The sequence below is a fragment of the Pipistrellus kuhlii genome, unplaced genomic scaffold, assembly GCF_014108245.1.
Source record: "Pipistrellus kuhlii isolate mPipKuh1 unplaced genomic scaffold, mPipKuh1.p scaffold_m20_p_15, whole genome shotgun sequence".
NCBI lineage: Eukaryota > Metazoa > Chordata > Mammalia > Chiroptera > Vespertilionidae > Pipistrellus > Pipistrellus kuhlii.
The window spans coordinates 23,253,799-23,278,395 of NW_023425460.1; the positions used below are offsets into that span (position 1 = coordinate 23,253,799).

The 24,597-nt window shown below is 37.1% G+C and overlaps 1 protein-coding gene across 4 annotated transcripts in view; it reads left to right on the plus strand.

The window, feature by feature from the left end:
- The window catches only part of A1CF (APOBEC1 complementation factor), a 71,814-nt gene that overhangs the window by 5,884 nt on the left and 41,333 nt on the right, over positions 1-24,597 (plus strand). For 2 of the 4 annotated variants that reach the window (XM_036438448.2, XM_036438451.2), the window contains exon 2: positions 15,130-15,273. The exons of the other annotated variants lie outside the window; for them this stretch is intronic. In XM_036438448.2, coding sequence (XP_036294341.1) covers positions 15,175-15,273 — 99 coding nt within the window. In that variant the 5' untranslated portion in view covers positions 15,130-15,174. The remainder of the gene's footprint in view (positions 1-15,129; positions 15,274-24,597) is intronic. 4 annotated transcript variants of the gene reach the window in all.

Genomic DNA, 24,597 nt, shown 5'->3' on the forward strand with positions numbered 1-24,597 from the left:
CTATTCACTTAGGATAGTAAGAGTATGTTTGCAGAAGTTCTTTGTACAGTACAATAATTAGCGGGGATGCGGAGTGTGAGTGACAGGGGCACTCGGGAACACTTTAGTCCAAAGTCATTTAGCAGGAGACTTTTTGCAAAGTTCTTATGGGTTGGAACCCAACATTTGAGCCTATGTCAGTTTGAATCATGATCCCATGGTTTTCATGTGGATATCCTTCTACTTGTGAATCAATAATGAACAACACAGAGCAAAATGTTGTGTATTTTAATATTATTCAGTGAAACTAGAAAATTAGGGCCAAAAATGTCTTAGTAGTCAGAAAGGCTATATGAAATTTCCGTTCTGTTCAGCAAATACAAATGAAGTGTCCACTGAGCACAAGGCTCAGGAATAAAAGCTGGAGCTAAAAAGATGAGTGTATGTCCTTGGGGAGGCGATGGCCCTACCTCTCTTCATCCTCATTGGGGATAATAGAGTTGTTACAGTTTATCCAAAAAGATAGAATCAGTGCACAGCTTAGAGTCTGGTACATTGATACTCAATAATGTTTTTCTTTATCTTTTACCTCTCCCTTTTGTTCTCCAATTAGGTAGTTCCTTCATTTAACAAGCAGTATTGTCATCGGTTATATGCATAACACTATCATTACAATCATAGTTCTGCTCTTCTTTTCCCCCAACTGTCATTAAACTAGGATTTTTGCCTCTAAGCTACTCTTAACAAAAGTCATGGAGTCACCTTTTAAAGTACACCAGGTCCTATTAGCATTTTTCCATGCTGATTTCAGTGACTTCATAATAAAATAAGAATATTCTATCATGCCAATACTAATTTAATTCTTGCCTACCTAACAAGCCTTATCTGTTGTCACTTCCTCCTGATACCCAGTCCCAAGTTTCTTTCTTTTTTTTCTTTTTTTTTTTAATATATATTTTATTGATTTTTTACAGAGAGGAAGGGAGAGAGATAGAGAGCTAGAAACATCAATGAGAGAGAAACATCGACCAGCTGTTTCTTGATTCAATGATCAAATATATTTATTAATTAGTGATTGGCAGTCTTGGTGAGAATGGAGTTTTCAATTTAATTTTTTGAAATGGGTCAGTGTAAACCATATCCAAGGACAATCTCAATGAGGAAGATAAGTACAACCAATGGACACAAAACTCTGGGGAGGGAGGGTATGTAGTGGGGGGGGGGCGATGTTAAAATATGTACACAGATAATAATTTAATTTAAAAAAATGAGGAAGATAAGTTCCAAAGGACAATCTCAATGAGGAAAAAAAGAGAAAAATAATAACATGAGACCAAGAATTACTGAAATACAAGACATCAGGTTTCTGTAATCTGTCACATAAATGATTGGTTTCAGAATTATTGCATAAATGTCTGCATTGAAGCTGAAGGATATCTAAATTGCATGCTGTGATTACCAGTTTCAAATTTGTACTTCAACTTAGGAATTAATATACATACAAAGATGCCCTGGCTGGGTAGCTCAGTTGGTTAGAGTGTCATCCCTATAAACCAAGGTTGTGGGTTCAATCCCCGGTTAGCGCACATGCAAGAATCAACCCTGCATAAATAAGTAAAAAAAAAAAAAAAAAAAAAAAAAAAAAGGCAGGCATAATGGGAAGAGTTGGGTATCGTAACTGAGTGAAGATAACACAACAGCCATCCATAGCTCCTCATGTTTTCTAATTTTAAGGCTTTAAATTTCTTTCCCATCACACACTTCCTCTCTAACACATACACGGTTTCCATCTGCTACTAAAATTTTCCAAAATCCCTTTTTCGATGAAAAATCTGTCGGTATTCATCTCCCAATCTTCAAAGTCACCAAGAACAGGTAATTTATGAGAGTTTCTGTTTCAGAGTTTCTGATATTCTTATCCAAGTTGAGAGCAGAGACTGGAGGATTTGTAGAGGAGTGGTGGTGTCAGAGAGGGCTGCAGAAAGAAAGGGATGCTAACTTGTTGACATTTAAAGGCAAATAAGTGATAAAATGTACCTCTATAACATTTATTTAATAAGGCTATGCTAAAAATCCAGAGGTATTTCTACTAGACCATAAATTCTGCAATATTTTAAGCAGACTTTTAAAATAATTTTTTATTCTATTTGAAAATACTCTTCCTCAAAAGAGAGATTTCTAGTGGTCAGAATTGTTTTTGCAACAATGATGATGATGTGTGGGCCAGATGAATGTGCTTAACTTTCCCAAGAGTGTGTGTATCTTTCTTTTAAAATTAGATTGTATGTGCTTCCTGATATTGAATAAAAAGTAAACAACATTTTAAAAGTTGGGAGAACATGGCTCCTGACCACCTGCACGTTTATAATGCCCTGATTTAATCAGGTTGTGTGTGTACATGCTAATACATAGACAAGGACATAGTCTATATTATGAAGTATTCAGTATATGTTAGCTATGTTTTGTTATTTGAAATCTTTTCAAAGTTTGTCACAAAAGAGACAAAAATTAAATTATCTTGTGTGTGTTTTTTAATTTGCCTTTTCTAATCACTGAAGATGATGACCATACATATTTAAATGACACATTTACAAACTATATATTTTTTTTGTATGTGTGAATTGACTGCTCATGTTCCTTGCTCTTTTGTTCACTGATTTGTGACTCTGTTTTTTATTTTAAAGTACTCTTTGCATATTATAAATAATTCTCTGTATCTGTGTAAATAGCAATCACTTTCTCCCAGTCCGCAGCTTCTTTTTATCTTTATTTGCCATTACAGATGTTTGTAACTTTTATGTAGTCAAATCTGTTCATCTTTTTTATTTATGGCTCATGATATGCTTGGTTAGGAAAGCCTTCTGCTTCACAGGACTACAAAAATATTCTCCCACATCATCTCCTAGTAGTCACACAATGTTTTTAAAGGTTAATTCTTTCATGCACTTAGAATTTTGGGGTATGTTGTAAGACAGTATGCCAACTTTATCTATTTTTCAAATTGTGTAAGATATTTATATGATTTAAAATACCACCTATGGGAAAATTCCAATGTAGACAAAACAATGGGTTAGATTTTTTTTCTATCACATTAATCTGTCCATTTCTGTGCCTGTTTTAGTTTTAAGTTTTGATTAGGCTGGTTCCAAATAATTCTGTATTTTTAATACATTTTGTGACATTTATTCCACATTTTTTTCTTCCAAGTGAACTTTAAATTTAAAAATACTTTGTTGAAAGCATTACACATGTCCCCTTTTTTCCTCCATTGACCCTTTCTAGCCTGCCTCTGCCCCCTACCCCAGGCCTCCACCACGCTATGTCTGTGTCCATGGTTATGCATATATGCATACAAGTTCTTTGGTTGATCTCCTCCCACCCACCCTTCCCCACTTTCCCCTGAGGTTCCACAATCTGTTCCATGCTTCTATGTCTCTGGATCTATATTGAACTTTATTTTTTTAATATTTTTTATTAAATTATTATTTTTGTACATATACCAATCGACCCCCCCTCCTGTACATACCCTCCCTTCTCAGAGTTTTGTGTCCATTGGTTATACTTATATGCATGTATACAAGTCCTTCAGTTGAACTTTAGAATCAAGTTTTCTAATTTAAAAAATAATTTTATTAGAACTTAAATTGGTATTGCATTAGATTAATAATTTGGGAAGAACTAATATATTTCCTACATTTATCCAGGCTTTCAGATCCTTGAGTAGAATTTTATCATTTAAGTTGATTCGTGTTTATTTTGTTTTATTTATACTATTCAGATTTTTTTTATTACGTTTGTTATTTCAGTTTAAATAGGGAACATTTATTTTATAACTTTCTTTTTGTAGTATTCTTTTATTAATTCTAATAGTTTTGTATAGATTTGTTTTTAATGAAAATGCATCATTGCAATGTTTGACTATTAAGCATAATATTTGCTTCATAATTCTGATATATGTTCTTTATCAATATAAAGATGTTTTATTTTATTTCTAAATTACTGAGTTTGGGTTTCTTAAACCAATAGTGGGGGATGAATTTTGTTAAGCACCACTTTTACATTTACTGGGATGATCATGTGTATTTTCTTCCATATCAATTAAGTAAATTAAACTAATAGAATTACTAATATTGAATAATCTTTATATCCTTATAATAAACCCATCATGTTATTGTATGTTAGTATTTTGCTACTTTGTTCTATAAAGGTCCTATCTATAGTTATATGTAATATTGATTGATAGTTTTAGGTTTGTGATATGTGTGTCTGGCCTTGTATCAGACATATGATAAATAATCCTATAGATAATTTCATAAGTTTTCCATTTATCCTATGCTTCAAAAGGCTTTATGTAACAAAAGAAATATTTGTATCTTAAATGATTTATATAATTTGCCTCAAATTGTGTTATTTGAGAGGAGAGCATTGAGTTTTTCAATATAGTTTATTATTCAAATTTTTAACTTACTCTTGAGGTAATTTTGAGAATTCACACTTTTTTAGGTAATTGTCTACTACATCTGTATTTTTCAATTTATTAATAAAAATACTTTTCTTTAAAAGTCTATCAATAGCTTATATTGATTTTTTTCCTCATTTTAAAAGTTCTACTTCATACATTGTCAAGATTGCCAGAGGAGAAGCGTGCTAAGTTGCCAATCTTTTCAATCAGTTCTTACATTTATTTATCAAGACTACAGATTTTTCTGTTTTTTTTTACTTTATCTTCGACTTATTCTAATTTCTTTAGCTTATTTTGTTCTTTTCCTAGCTTCTTTAGTTTAATGCTTAGTTATATGATATTCAACATTTTTGTTTTGTCTTCTAATAAACTATATAGTTTCCTCATAAAAGAATCTTGTTTTTATATGACTTATCATAGACATTCATTTATTAATGTAATTTAACTTATCTTTTAATGGTTAGAGTAAGAGTTATATACTTTAGAAAGCTAGCCAAATAAGAATAACTATAATTTGTTAATCGCCGAAACCGGTTTGGCTCAGTGGTAGAGCATTGGTCTGTGGACTGAAAGGTCCCGGGTTCGATTCTGGTCAGGAGCATGTACTTTGGTTGCGGGCACATCCCCGGTAGGGAGTGTGCAAGAGGCAGCTGGCTGATGTTTCTCTCTCATCGACGTTTCTAGCTCTCTATCTCTCTCCCTTTCTCTCTGTAAAAAATCAATAAAATAAAAAAAGAATAATTATAATTTGTTAATTCATGACCCAGATAGAACTAGCCTTTTATAATCAGTCTCTATGAATATAAAAATTAACACCAATGAAATCAGACTATGCCTTGTGTTTTGTTGTCTTCCTTTTCTATTTGATTATATTTCACAAATTATCTAAATCATTACATATTTTACTATAACATCATTTTAAAAATATTTTTATTGATTTCAGAGAGGAAATAAGAGGGAGAGAGAGAAACAATGATGAGAATCACTGATCGGCTGCCTTCTGCACGACCCCTACTAGGGATTGAACCTGCAACCTGGGCCTGCACTCTGACCAGGAATCAAACAGTGACCTCCTGGTTCATAGGTCAACACTCAACCACTGAGCCAAACTGACTGAGCCATAACACAAAATTTTTATTGGCTGCATTGTACCACTACATATTCAAATATTTCTTCAGCATTGAATATTTATGTTGTGTCAATTTTACATTACAACAGTAAGAGGCTCTATGACAAACATACCCAGGATCGTAAGGATTTTTCCAATCAAACAATGAAAACAGATATAGCTAACTAGATTAATTATTAAAGCCATATGAAAGAGATTAATTATTAAAGCCATATGAAAGAGGTTAAGACAGTGGTCGGCAAACTCATTAGTCAACAGAGCCAAATATCAACAGTACAAAGACTGAAATTTCTTTTGAGAGCCAAATTTTGAAACTTAAACTTCTTCTAATGCCACTTCTTCAAAATAGACTCACCCAGGCCGTGATATTTTGTGGAAGAGCCACACTCAAGGGGCCAGAGTCGCATATGGCTTGTGAACCGTGAACCGCAGTTTGCTGACCATGAGGTTAAGATAATGCATTCAAAACTATATCTGTCTTCATATCAGACAACTGCTAGAAGTGAGAATAACCATTCATTCAGAGAACCACAGATGATGGCTAAGATGAGTCAACCACAGAAACAGATAAGGAACAAAAAAGAAATTATTTATTGAGCACCTTTGGTATACCAAGCATTATGCTAGGTGCTCTTATATCCAATATCCATTATCTTATTTACCTAATCCTTTGTTTAAAACAAAACAAAACTTTAAGTTAGGTGTTAGTGTCCCTATTCTTTTCTTAAAATAGGAAACAGGATCTCACAAAAGTACAAATCCTGGCACCAGAACTAAAATTTAAATGTAAGCCTATCCTTCCCTAAGACTGTGGAACCTTCTAATGTAACATAAATATATCTGCTGTGAATTTAATGTCTTTATTTAGGGCCTTAACTAGGCCCAAATTGGCCAGGACCAAATTAATCCATGATTCATTATTAATGCTTTAATAACACAAAAGGATTCTGGGGTGTTTTTTTTCTGATATATACTGCTTTGAAAAAATAAGATGGCACATATTGGGACTTTGTGTGATGTTTTTATGGCTACATTCTGAAATTTTATGTATGCATATATTTTGTTAATTGCGCTATGGTTCATAATGCATGGCCAAAAAAAGAACTATCACATTAATTTACTTCCAAAATAAGATCAAGACCAACTGCAAACATTTTTCTGAAGAGAATAATAGAACTAACTAATACTTCTTTAGCAAGTAATGCAAAGTAATATTTTCTGAGGGCCATTTAGGCAAGTGTGTAACTTGGGTCATAAATCCTTCACAAACCATTTCAATACAATCTGGAACTCCTTCCCTGTAAAATTCCCAGGAGATACTAGAAGGTTCAAATTCATGATAAAACCACTTGTTGGCTTTACGCATGTTGCATAAGAGTTATGTCCAGCCTACATCATGCAGCGTCAGTGAAGAATAACACATTGGGAAAGACTGGGTTTGTTTTGGAGACGCCCCAATGGCAAACACCCATTTGCAGTGCATATGGGGAACATTGCTAATGCAAGCCCTAACTTCTCCCTGCTCAATAAAAAAAGAACACCTCTCCTCTGCTTACAGTGTCAGAAATGGTCTTTCTGCCCTAGCCAGTGTGGCTCAGTTGGTTGAGCATCATCCTGTGCATTGAAAGGTTCTTGGTTCGATTCCCATCAGCTCACATAATCAGGTTGTGATTTCAATCGTTGAACTGATCAATGTTTCTCTCTCACACTAATGTTTCTCTCTCCCTCTCCCTTCCTTTCTCTCTAAAATCAACTAACATATATTTAAAAAAAGAAAACAGTCTTTGTTCCCATTCAGTTTCCCTATTTATCCTCTGTAGGAAAAAAATAATCAAATGAAATAAATAATATAGAAACTATATTAACAAAAGTACTTCACTTCCTAACTAAATTATCTTGTGCAGTGCCTGATATGTAGAGGATATTAAATTAATGTGTATTGACCTTTTGGTTAAAGTTAAGAATAATCACTTCATTTAATTTTTAACCACGAGATTTAGCTTCAGCTCTCTGTCTTCATCCTTCAGCTTCTTTGTGTTCTTCTCTGTCATTCACAATTACCATTTCTGCTCGGCTTTTCCAAACAATTCTTTCTCCACTCTCTAAATGTGCTTTTGTACCATAAACTTCTCTTACCTTTATCTCATGTCTTGTCCAGTTTACTATGTTGAGGGATGCCTTTTTAAAAATACAAAGACTTGTTTTCCCACTTTTTCTATTTCCCTGTGAACTTGGGTTCCACTAGGACCGTGGTTGGCAAACTGTGGCTTGCAAGCCACATGCAACTCTTTGGCCCCTTGAGTAGGCTCTTCCACAAAATACCACAGCCTGGGCGAGTCTATTTTGAATAATTGGTGTTAGGAGAAATTTTAAAAATTTGGCTCTCAAAAGAAATTTCAATCATTGTACTGTTGGTTTTTGGCTCTGTTGACTAATGAGTTTGCTGACCACTGCAATAAGGCATGAAAATCTACCAGCATTGCCATAACTTCAGGCAAATGTATATAACAAATGTCACTCAAAATCCTCTCCCCTTTCCCTTCTACAATTTGTCTGTGTGGGACCAATTTTTATGAACAAAAAAGTGCTTTTCCTTTTCAGATATCAGGGTTACAATTAAAGAGCAGCACACGGTATCCCCCTGATGGGTCTAGATTTGGAAATGTCAGATTTAAAAAGCCTCCCACCTGATTCTCTCTTCTTATCTCTTTTTCCATGACAACCTAAGCCAGGACCCACTGGTCCCTGAGGGCCTCAGGGTCAAAAGTCAGCAACAGTAGCTCTGATCTTGCCCAACAGTGAACTCTGGAAATTTCTATTGAGCATTCTCAATAGGTGATCTGCTCATTCTGCTCCACCCGTGATTTCAGGAAGGCAGAAATCATGAACCCCCGACATCTTCTAGATCCTTCTTTTTCTTGTCTGCATAGGCACTAAAGTTACAACTATAAAACCAAAAACATGTTAAGAAAAAAAGGAGATGCAAATGTCAACTCTATTTTTCAATCTCTTTGCTTTCCTGAAATTTTACTCTACTGTCTCTTACACAAAAGTGATAACACATTTGTAAATGCAGAGCAACCTTTCAAATGTCTTTCTCACATAAAGCAAGTTCATTCCAGGATAGGATTTTCCAGAAGTGACTACAATAAGAATATTAAGTATTAGGAGATTGGATGCATATTCATTTTACTGTAATTTCTAAAATGCTGATCCAAAGTCTCCTTTTTCTTCCACAAGTATTTATTGAGCACTTAACATATGTCCGACTAAGCCTTCTGGGCAAACAAAGATCAGTAGAGTAAGTCCTCACTTCACATCATGGCTAGGTTCTTGGGAACTGTGACTTTACCCAAAATACCTTAACAATGGAACCAATTTTACCACAGGCTGATGGATATAAAGAAGAGCTGTAAATTCCCACAAATTTCTGGTCATAAAAGCAACCAAACTTCTAAATAAATTCCCAACCCTTCTAATAGTAAACATAGAAATAAATGTAAGTTACATTGCAATCAAGTCTAGAAGAATCAGTAGGGCTACTACAGTGGAGGGAGGAGATGTGAGGAAGGAAGGGAAGGTCACCCCAAGCAGAGAGCCCTAAATGATCTGAAAAGATGGTAATCTCCAGGGCATATGAATGACACCGGAAGGGATTCTCGGATCTATCCCTGAAGAAACACGGTATCATGCCAAGGACTTGGGACTTGATCCTCCCTTTCCTGCAAGTAATTCTATACCTTGAAATTAGAGATTAATTAGAATCATAATTAAAATAATAGCCAACACTTATTGGGAAGTTATTAAATACCAGGAACCACTTTAAATATTTTAAATGTATTCATATTTAATCCTCATACCAACCTTGTGAAGGAGACACTATGATCACCCTAATTTTATATGTAAGGAAACTGAGGCTCAGAGAGTTTCCCTAAGAATAGAGGCAGAAAAACAAAAGATGGGAACATTTTTGTGTAGCACCCATGGTGGTGAGTATAGATTTGAACAAAATATTCCTTTTCTAAGAAAAAAAGCACTGTCTTAGAGGATGGGGAGACACTGATCACTAATTAATGAAAATTAGTAGAGCTAGAGGAGACCCTCAGGTTTTTCATAGCATTCTCCCTGCCCTCGCGCCATTTTCAGAGTGAACATAAGGAAGGAGGAGAAGAAAGAAAATTATACTGAAAGTGCTGTCATCTCCTGCAGGCCCTTTCTGGAATCACCTTGGTATTCCTCCACTGCTTTTATCCTCCAGCATCATTTTTGTAGTAACAATAGTAAGTCATGTCATGTCACTATGCTTGCATAGGCCAGTCCTAAAGTAAACACTCCATGGGTGTTTTCTCATTTGATCTTCACAGCAGCATTGTTCATGGCCTGCTAGTTATCCAAGCCACAAGTGAGGAAACTGATGCTTGGGTAGGGGTGGGGTGGTGTCCTGATTATTTTCTGTAATATTTCCTGTGACTTTAATCTATCCAACTTTCATTCCTTCACCCCTTTCTTCTCTCAGCCACTCCCACCTAGATAACAGTATTGTTCCACCAATCAGTGGAATTTTTTACTGAAGAACCTCTGAATTGAGAAGCTGAGGTGCTTGGTGATCAATCATATTGCCTCTCTATTTTTCCTTTTTACATTTTATATGCCTATGCTGATCACTATATACCTATATACCTGGAAATCTTCCAAAGTCCATTCAATATATTTACTCATGCAATACAATGGCCCTCTGAGAAATACTGTTGCCTCCTCAGCCAAGGACACTGAGGCAGCAAGAGGGACAGGAACTTTCCCAGAATTCACTATAAGAGTCAGAATGAGGATTTGAACCCCTAATGTCCTGTTTTGGGATCTGTGTTCCTATTCAGGCTTCATCTTACATGACTTAGCAAGATTAGCACATCTGATCACTCAATTGTTCCCCCAAATCCTTTCTTCACCTGGCTTCCAATCCACCTTACTCACCTGGTTCTTGCCCTACCTTTCTGACTGTCCCATCCCATTCTCCTTTGCTAGTTCCTCTTTGTCTCTCTGACTTCCAAAAGCTGGAGTGCCCCAGAGATCAGTCCTTGGACCTGTTTTCTATACTCAGTCCTTAGATGACCTCATCCAATTTTACAGCTTAAATAGCTCTATGTAAATAGCTTACAGATCAATATGTCCTGTCTGGAACTCTCCCGTAAAATTCAGACTCATATATCTAACTGTCCACTTAACCTCTCTACTAATGGCTATCTAATGGCATCTCAAAATCAACGTGCCTACAGCTGATTCCTGCTCTTCTTCCATGAACTTGCTGCTCCCAGACTCAGTTAATGACAAATCTCTTCTTCTAGTTTTCTAGGCCAAAAATTGGGATGCCAACCATGACTCCTCATTTTTTTTCTCACAATGCATTCATCTGTAAACTATATCCAAGATTTGACCATTTTTCATCACCCCTCCCCACTATTACCACCCTAGTCCAAGTCACTATTATCTTGCCTAGATGTTGCTTAGATTTTTAACTGGTCTCCTGCTTCTCCCTTTTATTCCCTGCCAACTTGAGGAGAGTGAGGCACCACCCTGAACATAAAATTTAAGAAATATCAAAACTCAGTAAGCAAGACAAATGTGGCATTTTAATGTAATATTTTAAAAATATGTTTGTATTGATTTCAGACAGGAAGGCAGAGAGAAAGAGAAATAAAAACATCAATGATAAGAGAGAATCATTGATTAGCTGCCTCCTGCAAACCCCACTCTGGGGATCGAGCCCACAACCTGGGCATGAAACCTGACCAGGAATCAAACCATGACCTCCTAGTTCATAGATCGATGCTCAACCACTGAGCCATGCTGACCAGGCTGTGATATTTTTTTAAATCATAATTTAAACTAGCAAACTTTTAAATAAAAACAGGACCAGACCCTGTGTTTGCATAACTCACCTCCTTTTCCTCACCTCAGTCCCAGTGCCACTTGACTCCCTTCAATGTTCTCTCAACAGTTACAGTGATTCTGTTAAAACTCAAGTAAAATCTTGTCGATTGTCTGGCTTCACTTCTCAGAGCAAAATCCAAAGCCCTTCTCATGATGTAGAAGGTCCTACATGACCGGGTCCCCCATTATCTCCCAAACCCCAACTCCCACTTCTCTCCTCACGCACTCGGCTTCATCATCTCCATATGGCCTCCTCACTGTTTCACCAGCAAGCCCCTGCCCTTGCCAGACCTACTGCCTTGAATGCTCTCTCCCAAATATATCCCTCACTTCACCCAGTTCTCTTCCCAAATCTACTCTATCTAGACCACACTATCTAAAAATGCCACCCCCATACTTTATATTTCACTTTATATTCCTCTTCCACTTTTTATTTTTTTGTCCACAGAAATTATCATAAGCACACTATACATATCACTATTTTATTTATTGTCTTAACCACTTTATAACTCCATCAACTACTCTAAAGCTGAGATTTTAGGGTTTGTGTTGTTCTATGTTACATCCCTATGTCTCAAAAAATGCTTGGATGATAGTAGGTACTCAGTAAATAATTTTTGAATGAATAGTGACCAATTGTCATGAGTGCTTTCCTTAGCTCCAATGGTCTCAAAGCCTGCTCTATAGAGGTTTTAGATCTATTGCCTCAATAAATTACATCAGGAACTATCTGTAAAATGCAGTTCCCTAAGATCTAAAGAATTCACAAGGTGCTAAATTAGATAACATATTGAAAAACCTTTGACCAATTTTTGAAACAAAAGTTTGACTTGCCTAAAAAAAATATTTATCTGGGATTCAGGTTCAAAGTTGGGAGAGCGAGTTGTTTTTGAAGACCAATTTTCTCTTATGGCAAATTCTGAATTTTATTTCAATGTTCTGATTTCCAGTCTCTTGACATTATATTAAGATGCCATATAGATTCTCTTAATAGTTTCAGAGTGAATCTATTATGTAACCAAAAGGCCTTTCTGATGTAAAATATCTTTGATCCCCTTTGCTAATTATTAACCAAAACTAAAGATAGGTGTTGCAAATAAAAGTTGTTTCGCCATAAACTGTTATCTTTTGATAGAAAAGATGAAGTTCAGCAAAGGAAAAATCTACAAATTGGCTAAAAAACAACAGATTCTGCCTGCAAACATCTGTAAGACACTCATGACTAACCTCACCAGACCACGAGTCCATTTATGGCCTCCTTGCTTCTGCAGGTTAAATTCAGCACTGTGGGAGAGTTTGAGAGTATCCAGATGAAAAAAGAAAAAAAAGAAAAAAAGGAAAAAAAACCCACACAATTTTAGTAACATTTGGGAACAGGGGAGGAATTCGATTTTGTCTTACAGGTTAATGTTCTTTATAAATCTTCAAAATCCTTTTTGTCATTTTATGTTTTTAAGAGGATAGATATAGATATAGATATAGATATAGATGATATAGATATAGATATAGATATATTTGTATCGGTTCCATGACTGTATTCACCAGCAGGTTGGGATTATAGAGTGAAAACACATCTTGTTTTCCCTACCTTGTAGTGTCCCGAGAAAGAGCATTTATATTATAAATGTGTCTATAAAGCAATTTGTTCCTCCCTGGATTGCTACGAATACACCAAATCACCACTGTCGTCCATAAAGATTCCCTTTAATTTGTCATAGCCAAGGTATGAAGTTAGGATTTCTTTTTCTTTTTAAATCACTACATTTTGCAAAGTGCAGATACAGAAGCGAGTATGTTAGCCTACTGCCAATAAAACTCAATGCCCTAAAACTGGGCAGGCGATGGGGCTGATATACAGACAGCGCTATGGAAATATGCCTAAAGAGAGTGAATGGGTGAAGACTGAATTAATTGAACGGCGTCGAAAGTAAGCAAGAATTATTAGAAAGGGCAAGGGCAAGCATGGCCATGTTTCTGTGAAGAGCATAAAACTGTCCTTGTAACAGCTAATGGGTGTTATTTTTCTGGAATCTCATTATTTCTTTCCTTTGGTTTTCTTAACTTTATTGAAAATGTTGCTTTCTAAATGATGCTTGTCTATTAGTTTGGGCATTTTAAAATTCTGTTATTTTGATATATTTTAATTCTACATTTTACTGAAATTATTACCTCAGGTTCTTAATCTTTTTTTCTTTTTTTTTTAGCACCTAATTTCTGGCCCAGTTTTCTATATCATTAATGGTTCATTCAATTCAAATTTTTATTGTTATCTTTTTTCACTTGGAATTTTTCAAGACAACCAAAATCAACCAATATCTCAATATGCAGGACAGAAAAAAAATTTTAAAGGGCCTACATTAGATTTGCATTTGATTCAACCCATCATAAAACATGTTTCCACTGTCTTGGTTGGCAGAGCACATTAAGCAGAGTGGAAATCCAGCACAGAACCTTCACTGAGCCATTCACGCTCTAACTCAGCAAGTGCACTCGGATTACACTCATGGGAAACTTCAGAACCTCACACCACTATTGTGGGGACCTGCAGCATGGCCATATCCTTGCCCTGCAAACCTGTGAGTCACAATAACCATCATATTTGAAATGGGTTCAGATCTCTACCAAAACAGACAGTATAGACAATAAAATACTGACATTGCACCTTAATATCTACATAAGCCCAGACATATATAAACTTACATAGTTTCTTAGATTTTTACAAAGAACTCTATGTCTGTGAAGTACATCATCCAGATGTTAGCAAGCCCTTTCAACATCACTCAAAAGAATCTATTGTTGTTTAGTTAAAACGCAGGTGACATTTTTATTACATAGTTTGCAGGAGGACTTCTGTTTTTGCCCCCAGTGCATTCTGTCCTAGAAATTTATCTTTGGAGACTTTGTATATGTAAAAGTCTAAACGACCATTACGACCAGTCCACCAAACAACCTGTCTAATGGTTGGCCAGTCACTATGAAGATGCACTGACTACCAGGGGGCAGATGCTTAATACAGGAACGGCCCCCTGGTGGTCAATATGCTCCCACAGCCAACCTCCTGCAGTCCCTCCCCCAAGCTGGCCAACCTCCTGTAGTCCCTCCTCCTGGCCAGCTGATACCCACCAGGCCGAGGGACCACACCTGTGCACGAATTTGTGCACCAGGCCTCTAGTAAGTAGATGTCTTAGTTAAACACATAGAGGACATAAATGAAGCTAACACTCTTAGGATCCTGATACCTTATTCTAGTTGACCGATTTAGTAACAGTGTACTCCTTCCCACATCTATAAGGATCATTCTGCATATTCTTTTAATTGACAAGAGCTAATTTGTATCTGAGCATTTGGTGACATTCACAGGTCACTGAATTGAGAATTACTGATCTGCATTCTAATTGGAGATAGGACACCACTCATTTTTTAACTTCAAATTTCAGCTAAAATTGAACATTTTTTAAAAATCTCTTCCTTAATGAGGATATGTAACTGGCCTTGTTTGTTTGTGGCTGTTAGTTGCTCTAACCTGATGTCTCATTTGCAGAGAATGTTTCCTAAAGATGTCCTTTATGAGAAGGACAAGTTTGGACTTGGCAACAGCAATTTACTTAATTTATCTTAAATTTGGTTTCAGTGAGCAACCCTAATTAACCTGATTTTTTGCTGATAATCACTCTCAATGGAATCAAATCACAAATCCGGGGATGGATTGAGCGGCACCCAGAAGGAAGCAGCCCTTCGCGCACTGGTCCAGCGCACAGGATATAGCCTGGTCCAGGTAGGAACTTCTTATGACATCTGCTGAGACCCACAGAAGTCAGTGCTGAGACATTTACTCATAGTGGGAATGCGAGTGGTCCTGAGATACAAAATGGTAACAACAGTCATATAACTCTAGGTGTGGGGAGGGGGGAGTTGCATCATTTCAGTTTTGTAGGTGACCCTGCAGGTGTGTTCTCTCAACCTTAACTTATCATTTGAAAGCAGAATCAGTGTCCACAGTTACAGAGACAATCACAATTTTTAAAGGGAGTATCAGTATATGAAAAGGCAGCTGGAATTTGCCATCCAAAGCTGTCGGTGAAGTAGAACCAGACCAGTGTTTCAAGAATCATTGGAAAACAGACAACCTAGGCACTAACCTTAGTTTCCAGAGAGATCATTGCAAATGTAGAAGGACTTCTAGGTGTGGGATTGAAGAACTGACTGTCTGGTCAGCCTAACTATTCCAGTTAATTCTTGTAACATCTACTCAATAGTTTAGGACAATATAATTTTTCTCCATATTCTTTTTTTTTTTAAATCCTAAATTGTCTATTCATAGATGTTAAGAATTACCTGTATATAATTAACTTTATGATAACCTCCTTTGGAGAGCTTTTACTACCTTAAAAAGTAAGCTAATATTAAACATAAATTATCTTAGTTGAAGAAATAATGTTTCTCTTTTTACAAAGTATTGTAATTCTCAGCGATTCAATTGTCATTCACACATACATAATTTTCCAACTTAATCCAATTTTTGTTTGTTGTTCTAAGTACCAATGTCTATGTGGATAACAATAAAATAGTCAACAGTGTCTCTTTATTACATGGCCCTTTGTCAGATTACGGCAAAACGTACTACATTTAGTTTTCAATTAATCTTTAAGTCCTGGCATGTTTTGTTCTAGATAATATAATGCTCAGCATTGTTTCTAATTCTTCATACTAATGAAAAGTGTTTAGATAGGCTTAAGATTTCAGATTATTTCATGACAGACCTTTCAAAATTTAATTTAAGTCATGGGCAAGGGAGATATTATGATATTAGTGTATTATTAGGATTTTTTCATTCATTCAAAAATATATATTATATACTTACTCTATATTCTAGATATTATGGATACAGAATTAAATAAGACAAAAATCATTGTCCTTAGGTGCTTAAATAGCTAACTAGCACTTATTAAATGTGAGACATTGTGCTTACTGCTATATGTATAGTAACTCAATATTCATAATAATTCAATAAGAGTATTATCCCCATTTCACAGAAAGCACAAAACAGTTAAACATCCCACTTAAGACTCTGCAGTCACAAACTGGATTCTTAGCCTCCAAACTGTTCTGCTAAATTGCATTTCCACTAGACCAGTAGAGAAGAGCTGACTGGGCAGGGCCTACCCATGCCACCTTAGGGCATTCAGAATTTATCCTTTGTGCCAAGGAATGTTATTAAAGGGTCTCAAGCATGGAATAACTTATAAGGATTCCTCTGGCTGGTTGAGAATGGGTCACTGGGCATCCAGAATTCAAACAGGAAACCAGTTAGTGATTCAGATGGTATTCCAGATCAGGCCTGGGCTAGGGGCATTCTCTCATTTACTATTTTCAATTCTATGAAGTGGAGATTGATGGCCACATTTTATAGATGAAGGGAAGGTTGGATATCTGGAAGCTTTGAGGACCTCAAAGCCAGTACCATTTCAGTGCAATATGATTCAGCTGAACTTCTAAATCCAGGTCTTATATTTGGTTATTTAATGGTTTCTCAAACACATATATTCTCTCACCATGAAGTAGAGAATATCCTATTTCACAAATGAAGTAACCAAGGCTTAGACGCCATGACTTGGTCTGTTCAACCCCACTTTTCCCAGAGTTTCTGCAGGCACCCATGTGCCCCCTGCTTCCCACACATCTCTCTGACCAAGGCCTTTATAAATACATTTGACTGTGTGGCTCAGAGGCCGGAAAGATATTTTCTTTTATTTTTTTTTCTTTTTAATCCTTACCATGGATACTTTTTCCAATGATTTTTAGACAGAGTGGAAGGAAGGAGGGGAGAGAGAAATATCTATGTAAGAGAGACACATAAATCGGTTGCCTCTCACCCGTGTCCCACAAGGATGGGGATCGAACCTGCAAACGAGGTACATGCTATTGACTGGAGATCAAACCTATGACACTTCAATCCGCAGGCCTACACTCTAATCACTGAACAAAACCAGCCAGGGCTCAAAAACCTTTCAGTGGCACATTACCATTCAGATAATTCATGCTCCATGGCACCGGATCTAGAATCCTCTGATTTCCAAATAGTCTATACTCCTTGCTTGATCCCTCAGTCTACCTGGGACATTTCTACTCATTTTTTCAAGACCAAACTGGTGTTGCCAATCAGATCCTTTCCTGTCTGGCAAGCCGAGTGCTGTCCTGTCGGTGTTCCCGCAGAACCTTTCAACATGGCTTGAGCAAACTGTAACTGACAGAGCACCTATGGCCTTTCTCCCCGAGTGGGGAAGCCTCATTGTGGCAGAGGGTTCCCTTGGTCAGCATTCTGCCTGTATGGACTGGCCGCCGGTGGAGGGCTCCCTGGGGCTGGCCAGGCTCTGGGGAGAGGGAACAAGCCTCTAGTCCAGCTCTGTTGACTATGGTCTGCCATCCACTCCCGTGGCCTGGGCACGAATATTTCTTGTACTTTTAAAAAATTCTGGAACTTCTTCCTTCCCTGCTGTTTTCTGTTTTGTGCTTATACATGTGACTAACAATAAAGCAAGAGGGAGAATATCCTGTTGAGTGGCATGGGAGCAGGGTGGAGGGTGGGTCTGAGCCTCTGGGACTAAGGACACCACTGCAACTCGGGGTGGTGCTGATTCTGTCCTCCATCTCAAGGCTCAATCCACACCTGCAGTTACATGAGCAAGACTCCACCTCTGTCTGGTTCAGTGAAGCTCACTGGTCCCAGGCCCTCCCCAGGGCACTGGAGCTGTAAGCTGACGGGTGGTTAAAAGGTCCCTCCTCCCATCCTGGCTCCCTTCAGGACTCCAAGTTAGAAAAGGGAAAGTAGCGGCCCATGTCACGGATCCTCTCCCCAGCTGGCCCAGCCCTGATGTAACAATACATGGCATTTACCAAAGCATGTCTAAGTAACAATCAGCTGGTAAGGACAGCAAACTGATCATTAGAAGGAGGAGTCATAAATTCTGGTAAATGTATGTAGTAAGTATAAAACCGTAGCCTGAGAATGAATAACCTAGGACCACTAGAATGAAAGTCAAAAACAAATGGTGGAGTAAAATAAAGAAAATCATGTAAAATATACACAGTGTGACACCAATTGTATAAAGTTTTTTTTAAAAAAAATGCAAAATATGTTAAAATCCTTAGAATGTGAGCAGTTGGGTATAAACTAATAAAGAGAAGCAAGAAACATATAAAAAAGGAAAAGGAAAATTGCCTGCCATCAGGAACCCGCGAGAGCCTGCTTCTCTCTCTTGTGTCTCCATTTGAGGTGGCTGCTCCCCACGGTGCCCATGGTTGGGGTGCAGCTCCTTGACCTTGCCCCTGCCTGCACATGTCAGAGTACTGAAAGTATATTCACAGGAGCTCGTGCTTGTTGAGGTCATGGCAATCCATGGCTTGGCGCTGGCTGGAAAGAGCTGTTCGTTTTTTAATACTTAAAAGTCAAATTAGTCTAGATGTTTTTATCTCCAAATTTAATGTGCTTTAAAATTAATGACGGATTGAAACATTTTTTATGCAGACTTCTCCTGCATAAAGTGGTATTTTATAATTCATAGAGAAAATTCTATAAAGTTTACAGTCTACAAAACAAATACCCTCAGAATAATTTTTTAACATCTGATTAATATAGTTGAATAGTGGGGATTGTCTCCTTTTATAGTCAACCCCTCCATAGATGTTATAAAATCAAATATTGTTCTTAAGTCAGTATTTTTTTGAACTTCTTTGTATCTGAAACATTCATGCAAAGTCAATAGTGGAGAGCATCTATTGAAAAGCAACTTGCCAATATTGATATATGAGTATTCCCCTTCTGTAAGCAAATCTCTAATGATCCAAAACATAATGATAGAAATGTATATGAGACTAGTCTGACATTATTTATAATGCCTCAGCAATCACACCTAAATGTATAAAAGGAATGAAATTAATAAGTAAGGTCGGAATATATAATCAGTACCTTCAACAAGCAGACTTCTATGAGAAATAACCCTAAAACAATATAAATTGTCCATTTAACTTTATTCTGGTCTCTGGTACTTCCTTTTCCCCCAGATAAAACTGGAGGCACGTCTCATTCCTTTTCTGGCAACTTTCAGGTAATAAAAGAATCTCTGCTAAATAATTAGGTCTAGTCCAGTATAAAAAACAACAACTTTATTCAAAGTTACAGCCACTTCCCTATCCCAGTAGAGGTGGGGTGCGATTTCTTTTCTGTTTTCCTCCTTTATGCTTTCAGAAGCATAGTTTTCTACGCCCGTTTGCTAGCTATAATTGAAGCAGAAGAGAGGGATGAAAGCAAAGGGGAAGGGACAGAAAAGTTCTGAACTTGACTGATACTGACATTGAGCTCTCTGGGCCTAGCAGGCATATAAAGCTCATGGGATACTTTATAGGATCCCCAGGGATATTCTTAATTCCAAGGTTAGGGATCTCTCACCTGGCTACACTCCCCTCTGGCTGGCCAGCATGCTGCTGCAGAGCTTTTGAAACTCTACGCAGCTCTCTTGGAGATGGAAAACAACCCCAGATTCCAACATAGAGCCAAATCCAATCCCTGGAAACACACATACTCTCTGACCAACAAACTCTGGAGGTATGAATGACACAAGGATCTAGCTCTCCTCGCCAAAATTACAGCAGCACGCCAGCCCACTGCCAGCCAGTAGCTAACTCAGCAGGCAGTTAGACCCTCCAGCCAATGTGTGTCCAAAAGCAGAGAATACCCACCAAGCTCTCGAATCCCTCTCCCCTGCCTTAGGTAAGTTGAATATCACCTTGCAATTCCTTCCAGTTAGGGATAACTAGGCTTCACAACATACCAGCAGTGGTCTCCAAATATCTTTGAACAAGAGGCTCGGTGCATGACATTCATGCACTAGGGGGTAAGGCCTGAGCCCTCTTTGAAGTCCAGGACCCCTTGAGGGATGCCCTACTGCCGGCTTAGGCCTGCTCCACGGGGAAAGTGGGCCTAAACGGCAGTTGGACATCTCTCCAAAGGGTCCTTAGCGATGCCATGGAGGCAGGAGAGGCTCCTGCCACCACCACTGCATTCGCCAGCCATCAGCCCAACTTCTGGCTGAACAGCACTCCCTCTGTGGAAGCCCACTGACCACCAGGGGGCAGCTCCTGTGTTGAGCGTCTCTCCCTTGGTGGTCAGAGAGTATCATAGTGACCAGTCATTCTGCCATTCGATCGATTTGCATATTACCTTTTTATTATCTTTGAATAAGCTCCAAAAACTCCTCTCAAACTCAATTTCATTTCTAAACTGCAGCATAGAAGGAGGCCATGGGGTGTTCAGTTAAGAAAGAAAAACAGTTAAACAGTTTTCCCTACAGCTATGCCCTGTTCAGTGGTCCAGTGACCTGGCTTCCTATCCAAATTAGAGTCCAAAGGAGACCCCTTTATCTGAATATTCTGTTACAAATGAACTTGTATTCAGTCATTATGTGATCATTTAAAACAGTCTGCAGGATAAAAAAAATTCTAACATTATTACAGCTATATAAAAGGCTTACAAAAAAATTTTTTTAAAGAGACTAAAGTAGCCCCTGGTGATCATTTTACAAACCTAATATTATTTAAGGACATCTGCATTACAGCCCTGGCTGGCAATGCTCAATGATTAGAACATCGGCCAGGTCAAGAGCAGGTACCTGGATTGCAGGTTCAATCCCCACTCCCCAGTTAGGGTGTGTATGGGAGACAAACAATCCATGTGTCTCTCTCACATCAATGTTTCTTTCTGTCCCCTCTCTCTCTCTAAAAATCAATGGGAAAAAATATCTTCGGGTGAGGTATAAAAAACAAAAAAACAGCATCTGCATTATAAAGGAAAAGGCTTTATCATTTAAAATGTTTTCAAATAAAATACCCCCAAAAATACAGGGTCAATCTGTATATTACTTTGATCTTATACATATATTCAATTACATTGAGAAAATGTTAATAAGGATTTAGATCACACATTAATAACAACAAAATAATAGTCAACAATTATTGGGCACATATTCTAACTGCTTTATGTATATTAATTCAGATAATCCTTAATGCCAATTGATGGTCTTCAATTTCCAGATAAAAAAAACAAGGCACAAGGAGGTTAGGCAACTTGTCCAAGGTTTAAAGGCTATAATTCCAGTGCTACTGGCCCACATTGCTGACCAGATTTACAAAACTAAGAGCTGCTATAATGTTTGCCTTAAAGTTGCAATTTTAGAGGTGAGCCTGTTAGGGCATTCTAAGGGTATTTTGTTGAGCCTAAACCCTTGTAACATGATTCACTTTAAATTAATACTTATTTGTTGACAGAATGACTATTAGATCAGAAATTCTCCAAGAATGTAGAAGGCTAAAATTCTAAAACCTAGTTATCTAGATCTAAATCTTCTCTTCAAGATGTAAACATGCACATAACTTTTTTAAATAATTATTTATTGTTGAAAGTATTACATATCCCTCCTGTTTTTCCCCCAACAACCCCTTCAGGCATCCCTTTCCCCCACCCACCTCGCTTTAGGGTGCTAAAGACCTGGTTCAATTATTTTTAACAAACTGAAAAGTCTCTATAATTTTTGGCTGCAAAGTATTGAAAACCACCCAAAACTTCAAAGGGACTGACAGAGACTAGTCTCTACCACACATCCAAGTTACGTGGTCTTAAACATGTCCTTTAACCAGAGCTTAATTCCCCTCAGACTGGCTGGGCCACACCCCCACTCCATGAGCCATGATTTTGTGATTATAGTATCTGCTCAGTCTAATCATTAGTCAGCAAACTGCACTAACTGATTGGAAGAGGAGACAAACAGGTATTAAAACACAGCTTCAACCTCTTTGTAATTTAGGAAACATCTTTTCGCCTTCTCTATATTTCATTCTTCCTACTCTGGATTGGAGGAAAGATTATCATCATCAAAAAAAGGGGGGCAACATCAGGTTTATTTTCTTTTTTAAATCTCTGTACAAAAATGAAAATAAACATCTTAAGCCAATTCAAGGAGCATAAAATGATCTTTTCAAATTGTATGGTATTCACTAAGCTAGGGTTTGAAAGATTTACATTACAGTCTGATATTGAATGTTGAATACTTGCAAAACAAGAATTAAAAAAACACAGAGGGTGATTAATTTGTGCTTGCTTATCACTAGCAAGACAAATACAGCTGTCAAAAAATAGAATTTTGCAGGTTACTTAATAACATGAACCAGTCTGATACAACAATACACCTACTTGTTTAAAAATATACTTTGTGATATTATCTTTAAATAATTGGATCATTCTGGACAATACTAGCTAAAAATTACCTCAGAGAGTAAAATAACACAATTCCCTGCAAGTAGTAGACATTTAATAAATATTATTGATACAAATTGTGTGGCCCTGGCCAGCATGTCTCAGTTGGTTGGGAGACTTTCCCCGTCCTGGAAGGTTGCCTGCTGGATTCCTGGTCAGGGCACATGGCAAAGTTGCAGACTTGATCCCCAGTAGGGGGCATGCAGGAGGCAGCAATGGATGTTCATTCTCACATTGACATTTCTCTCACTCTCCCTCTCTTAAAAAAAAAAATAATAAATAAGGTCAGTAAGGAAAAAAAGCCTTAAAAAAATATGTTGACAAGTTAGCTTTCAACTTCCTAGCTTGCCTTATGCCACATAGAAATGTTTTAGAAGAGTGCTGCTGTGCTAACTGGTAAAAAGTCTTTGTGTCCAGGCAATGAGATTATGTCTAGAGCTCTCTTTCTCCACTTTTTTAACTCTGAGCTGTGCTTTCTAAATTTTCTAAAACTAGTATTTCTTTGAGAGTCAAAGAAAAAAAAAAATCACATTGGGCTAATCCTTTCCTCACGAAGTCATCAATGATGTGGGTCAAACACTCTGTGACAGGCGATGCTCCTTCCATCTGAAATCTTCTCATTAAAAGCAGGCAAAAGGGAAGGGGAGTGAGGGGTAGGTGGAGGTGGGCAAAGATGGGGAGCGGGGACAAAAAGGGACTTTGCTTGGGGTGATGGGCACACAATGCACAGTGCAGATGATGTTTTATTGAGTTGTACAGTTGAAACTTGTGTACTTTGGTGAACCAATCTCGCCCCAATAAATTAAAAAAACAAAAACTAGGCAAATGTTACATGTTTGATACATTTTATTGATTTGAGAGAGGAAGGGAGAGAGAGAAATATTGATCAGTTGCCAATAAATGTAACCTGAGGGACCAAACTAAACCATCTGGTCATAGGCCTGGACTAGGAATCAACCAGTAACCTTTAAGTGCATAGGACAAAAGCTGAGCCACACCAGTCAGGGCACAAATAGATTTTTTTATAGATGTATTTTCAGAAAACTTTCCACCCAGTATGGGGTCAGTTTAAACTATAAATCTACTACTACTAAAGCTAAATATATATTTAATAAACATCATCCTGAAATAGTCTGAATATATTTTTAAAGTAGACTCAGAATACTTGTAATTTTAAATTATTTAAAATATGGTGTTATTAGCACTGTTTATCCAGTTACCCTATTGATAATCTACTTTCTAAAAAATAATTCAACACAATAAATTTTTGTCAGTATAATAGTGTCATTGCTTTCTTATTAAAAAAAATTGTTAAACTTTAATTTTAGCCTTCAGATACATTAAACATCATTAATTTATATTAGACTATGAATTTACTACATCAAATTTATCATAATTGGAATTTTTAAAATACCAAATATGCATTACTGATTTTGCATTGCTTTTGCAATTTGTAGCTTTAAACTTTAATTTCTTCATCTTTATAATTGAAAGTATTACAGATGTCCCCTTATCTTTTCCCATTGCCCCCCCTTCATTTCACCCTAATCCCTTCTCTTCCACACCTTCTCTCATCACACTACTATATGCATCCATGGGTTATGCATACATGCATATAAATTATTTGGTTAATCTCTTCCCACCCACCCCCACCTTCTCACTGAGATTCATCAGTCTGTTCCTACTGTTTTCTTAATCCAATGGTTATCCTTGGTAAACTTAATCATTTTTTGTTTTACTCTTTTGTTTCTTTAGTTCCTACTATTGAACACAATGAATTGATGTTAGGCCCTG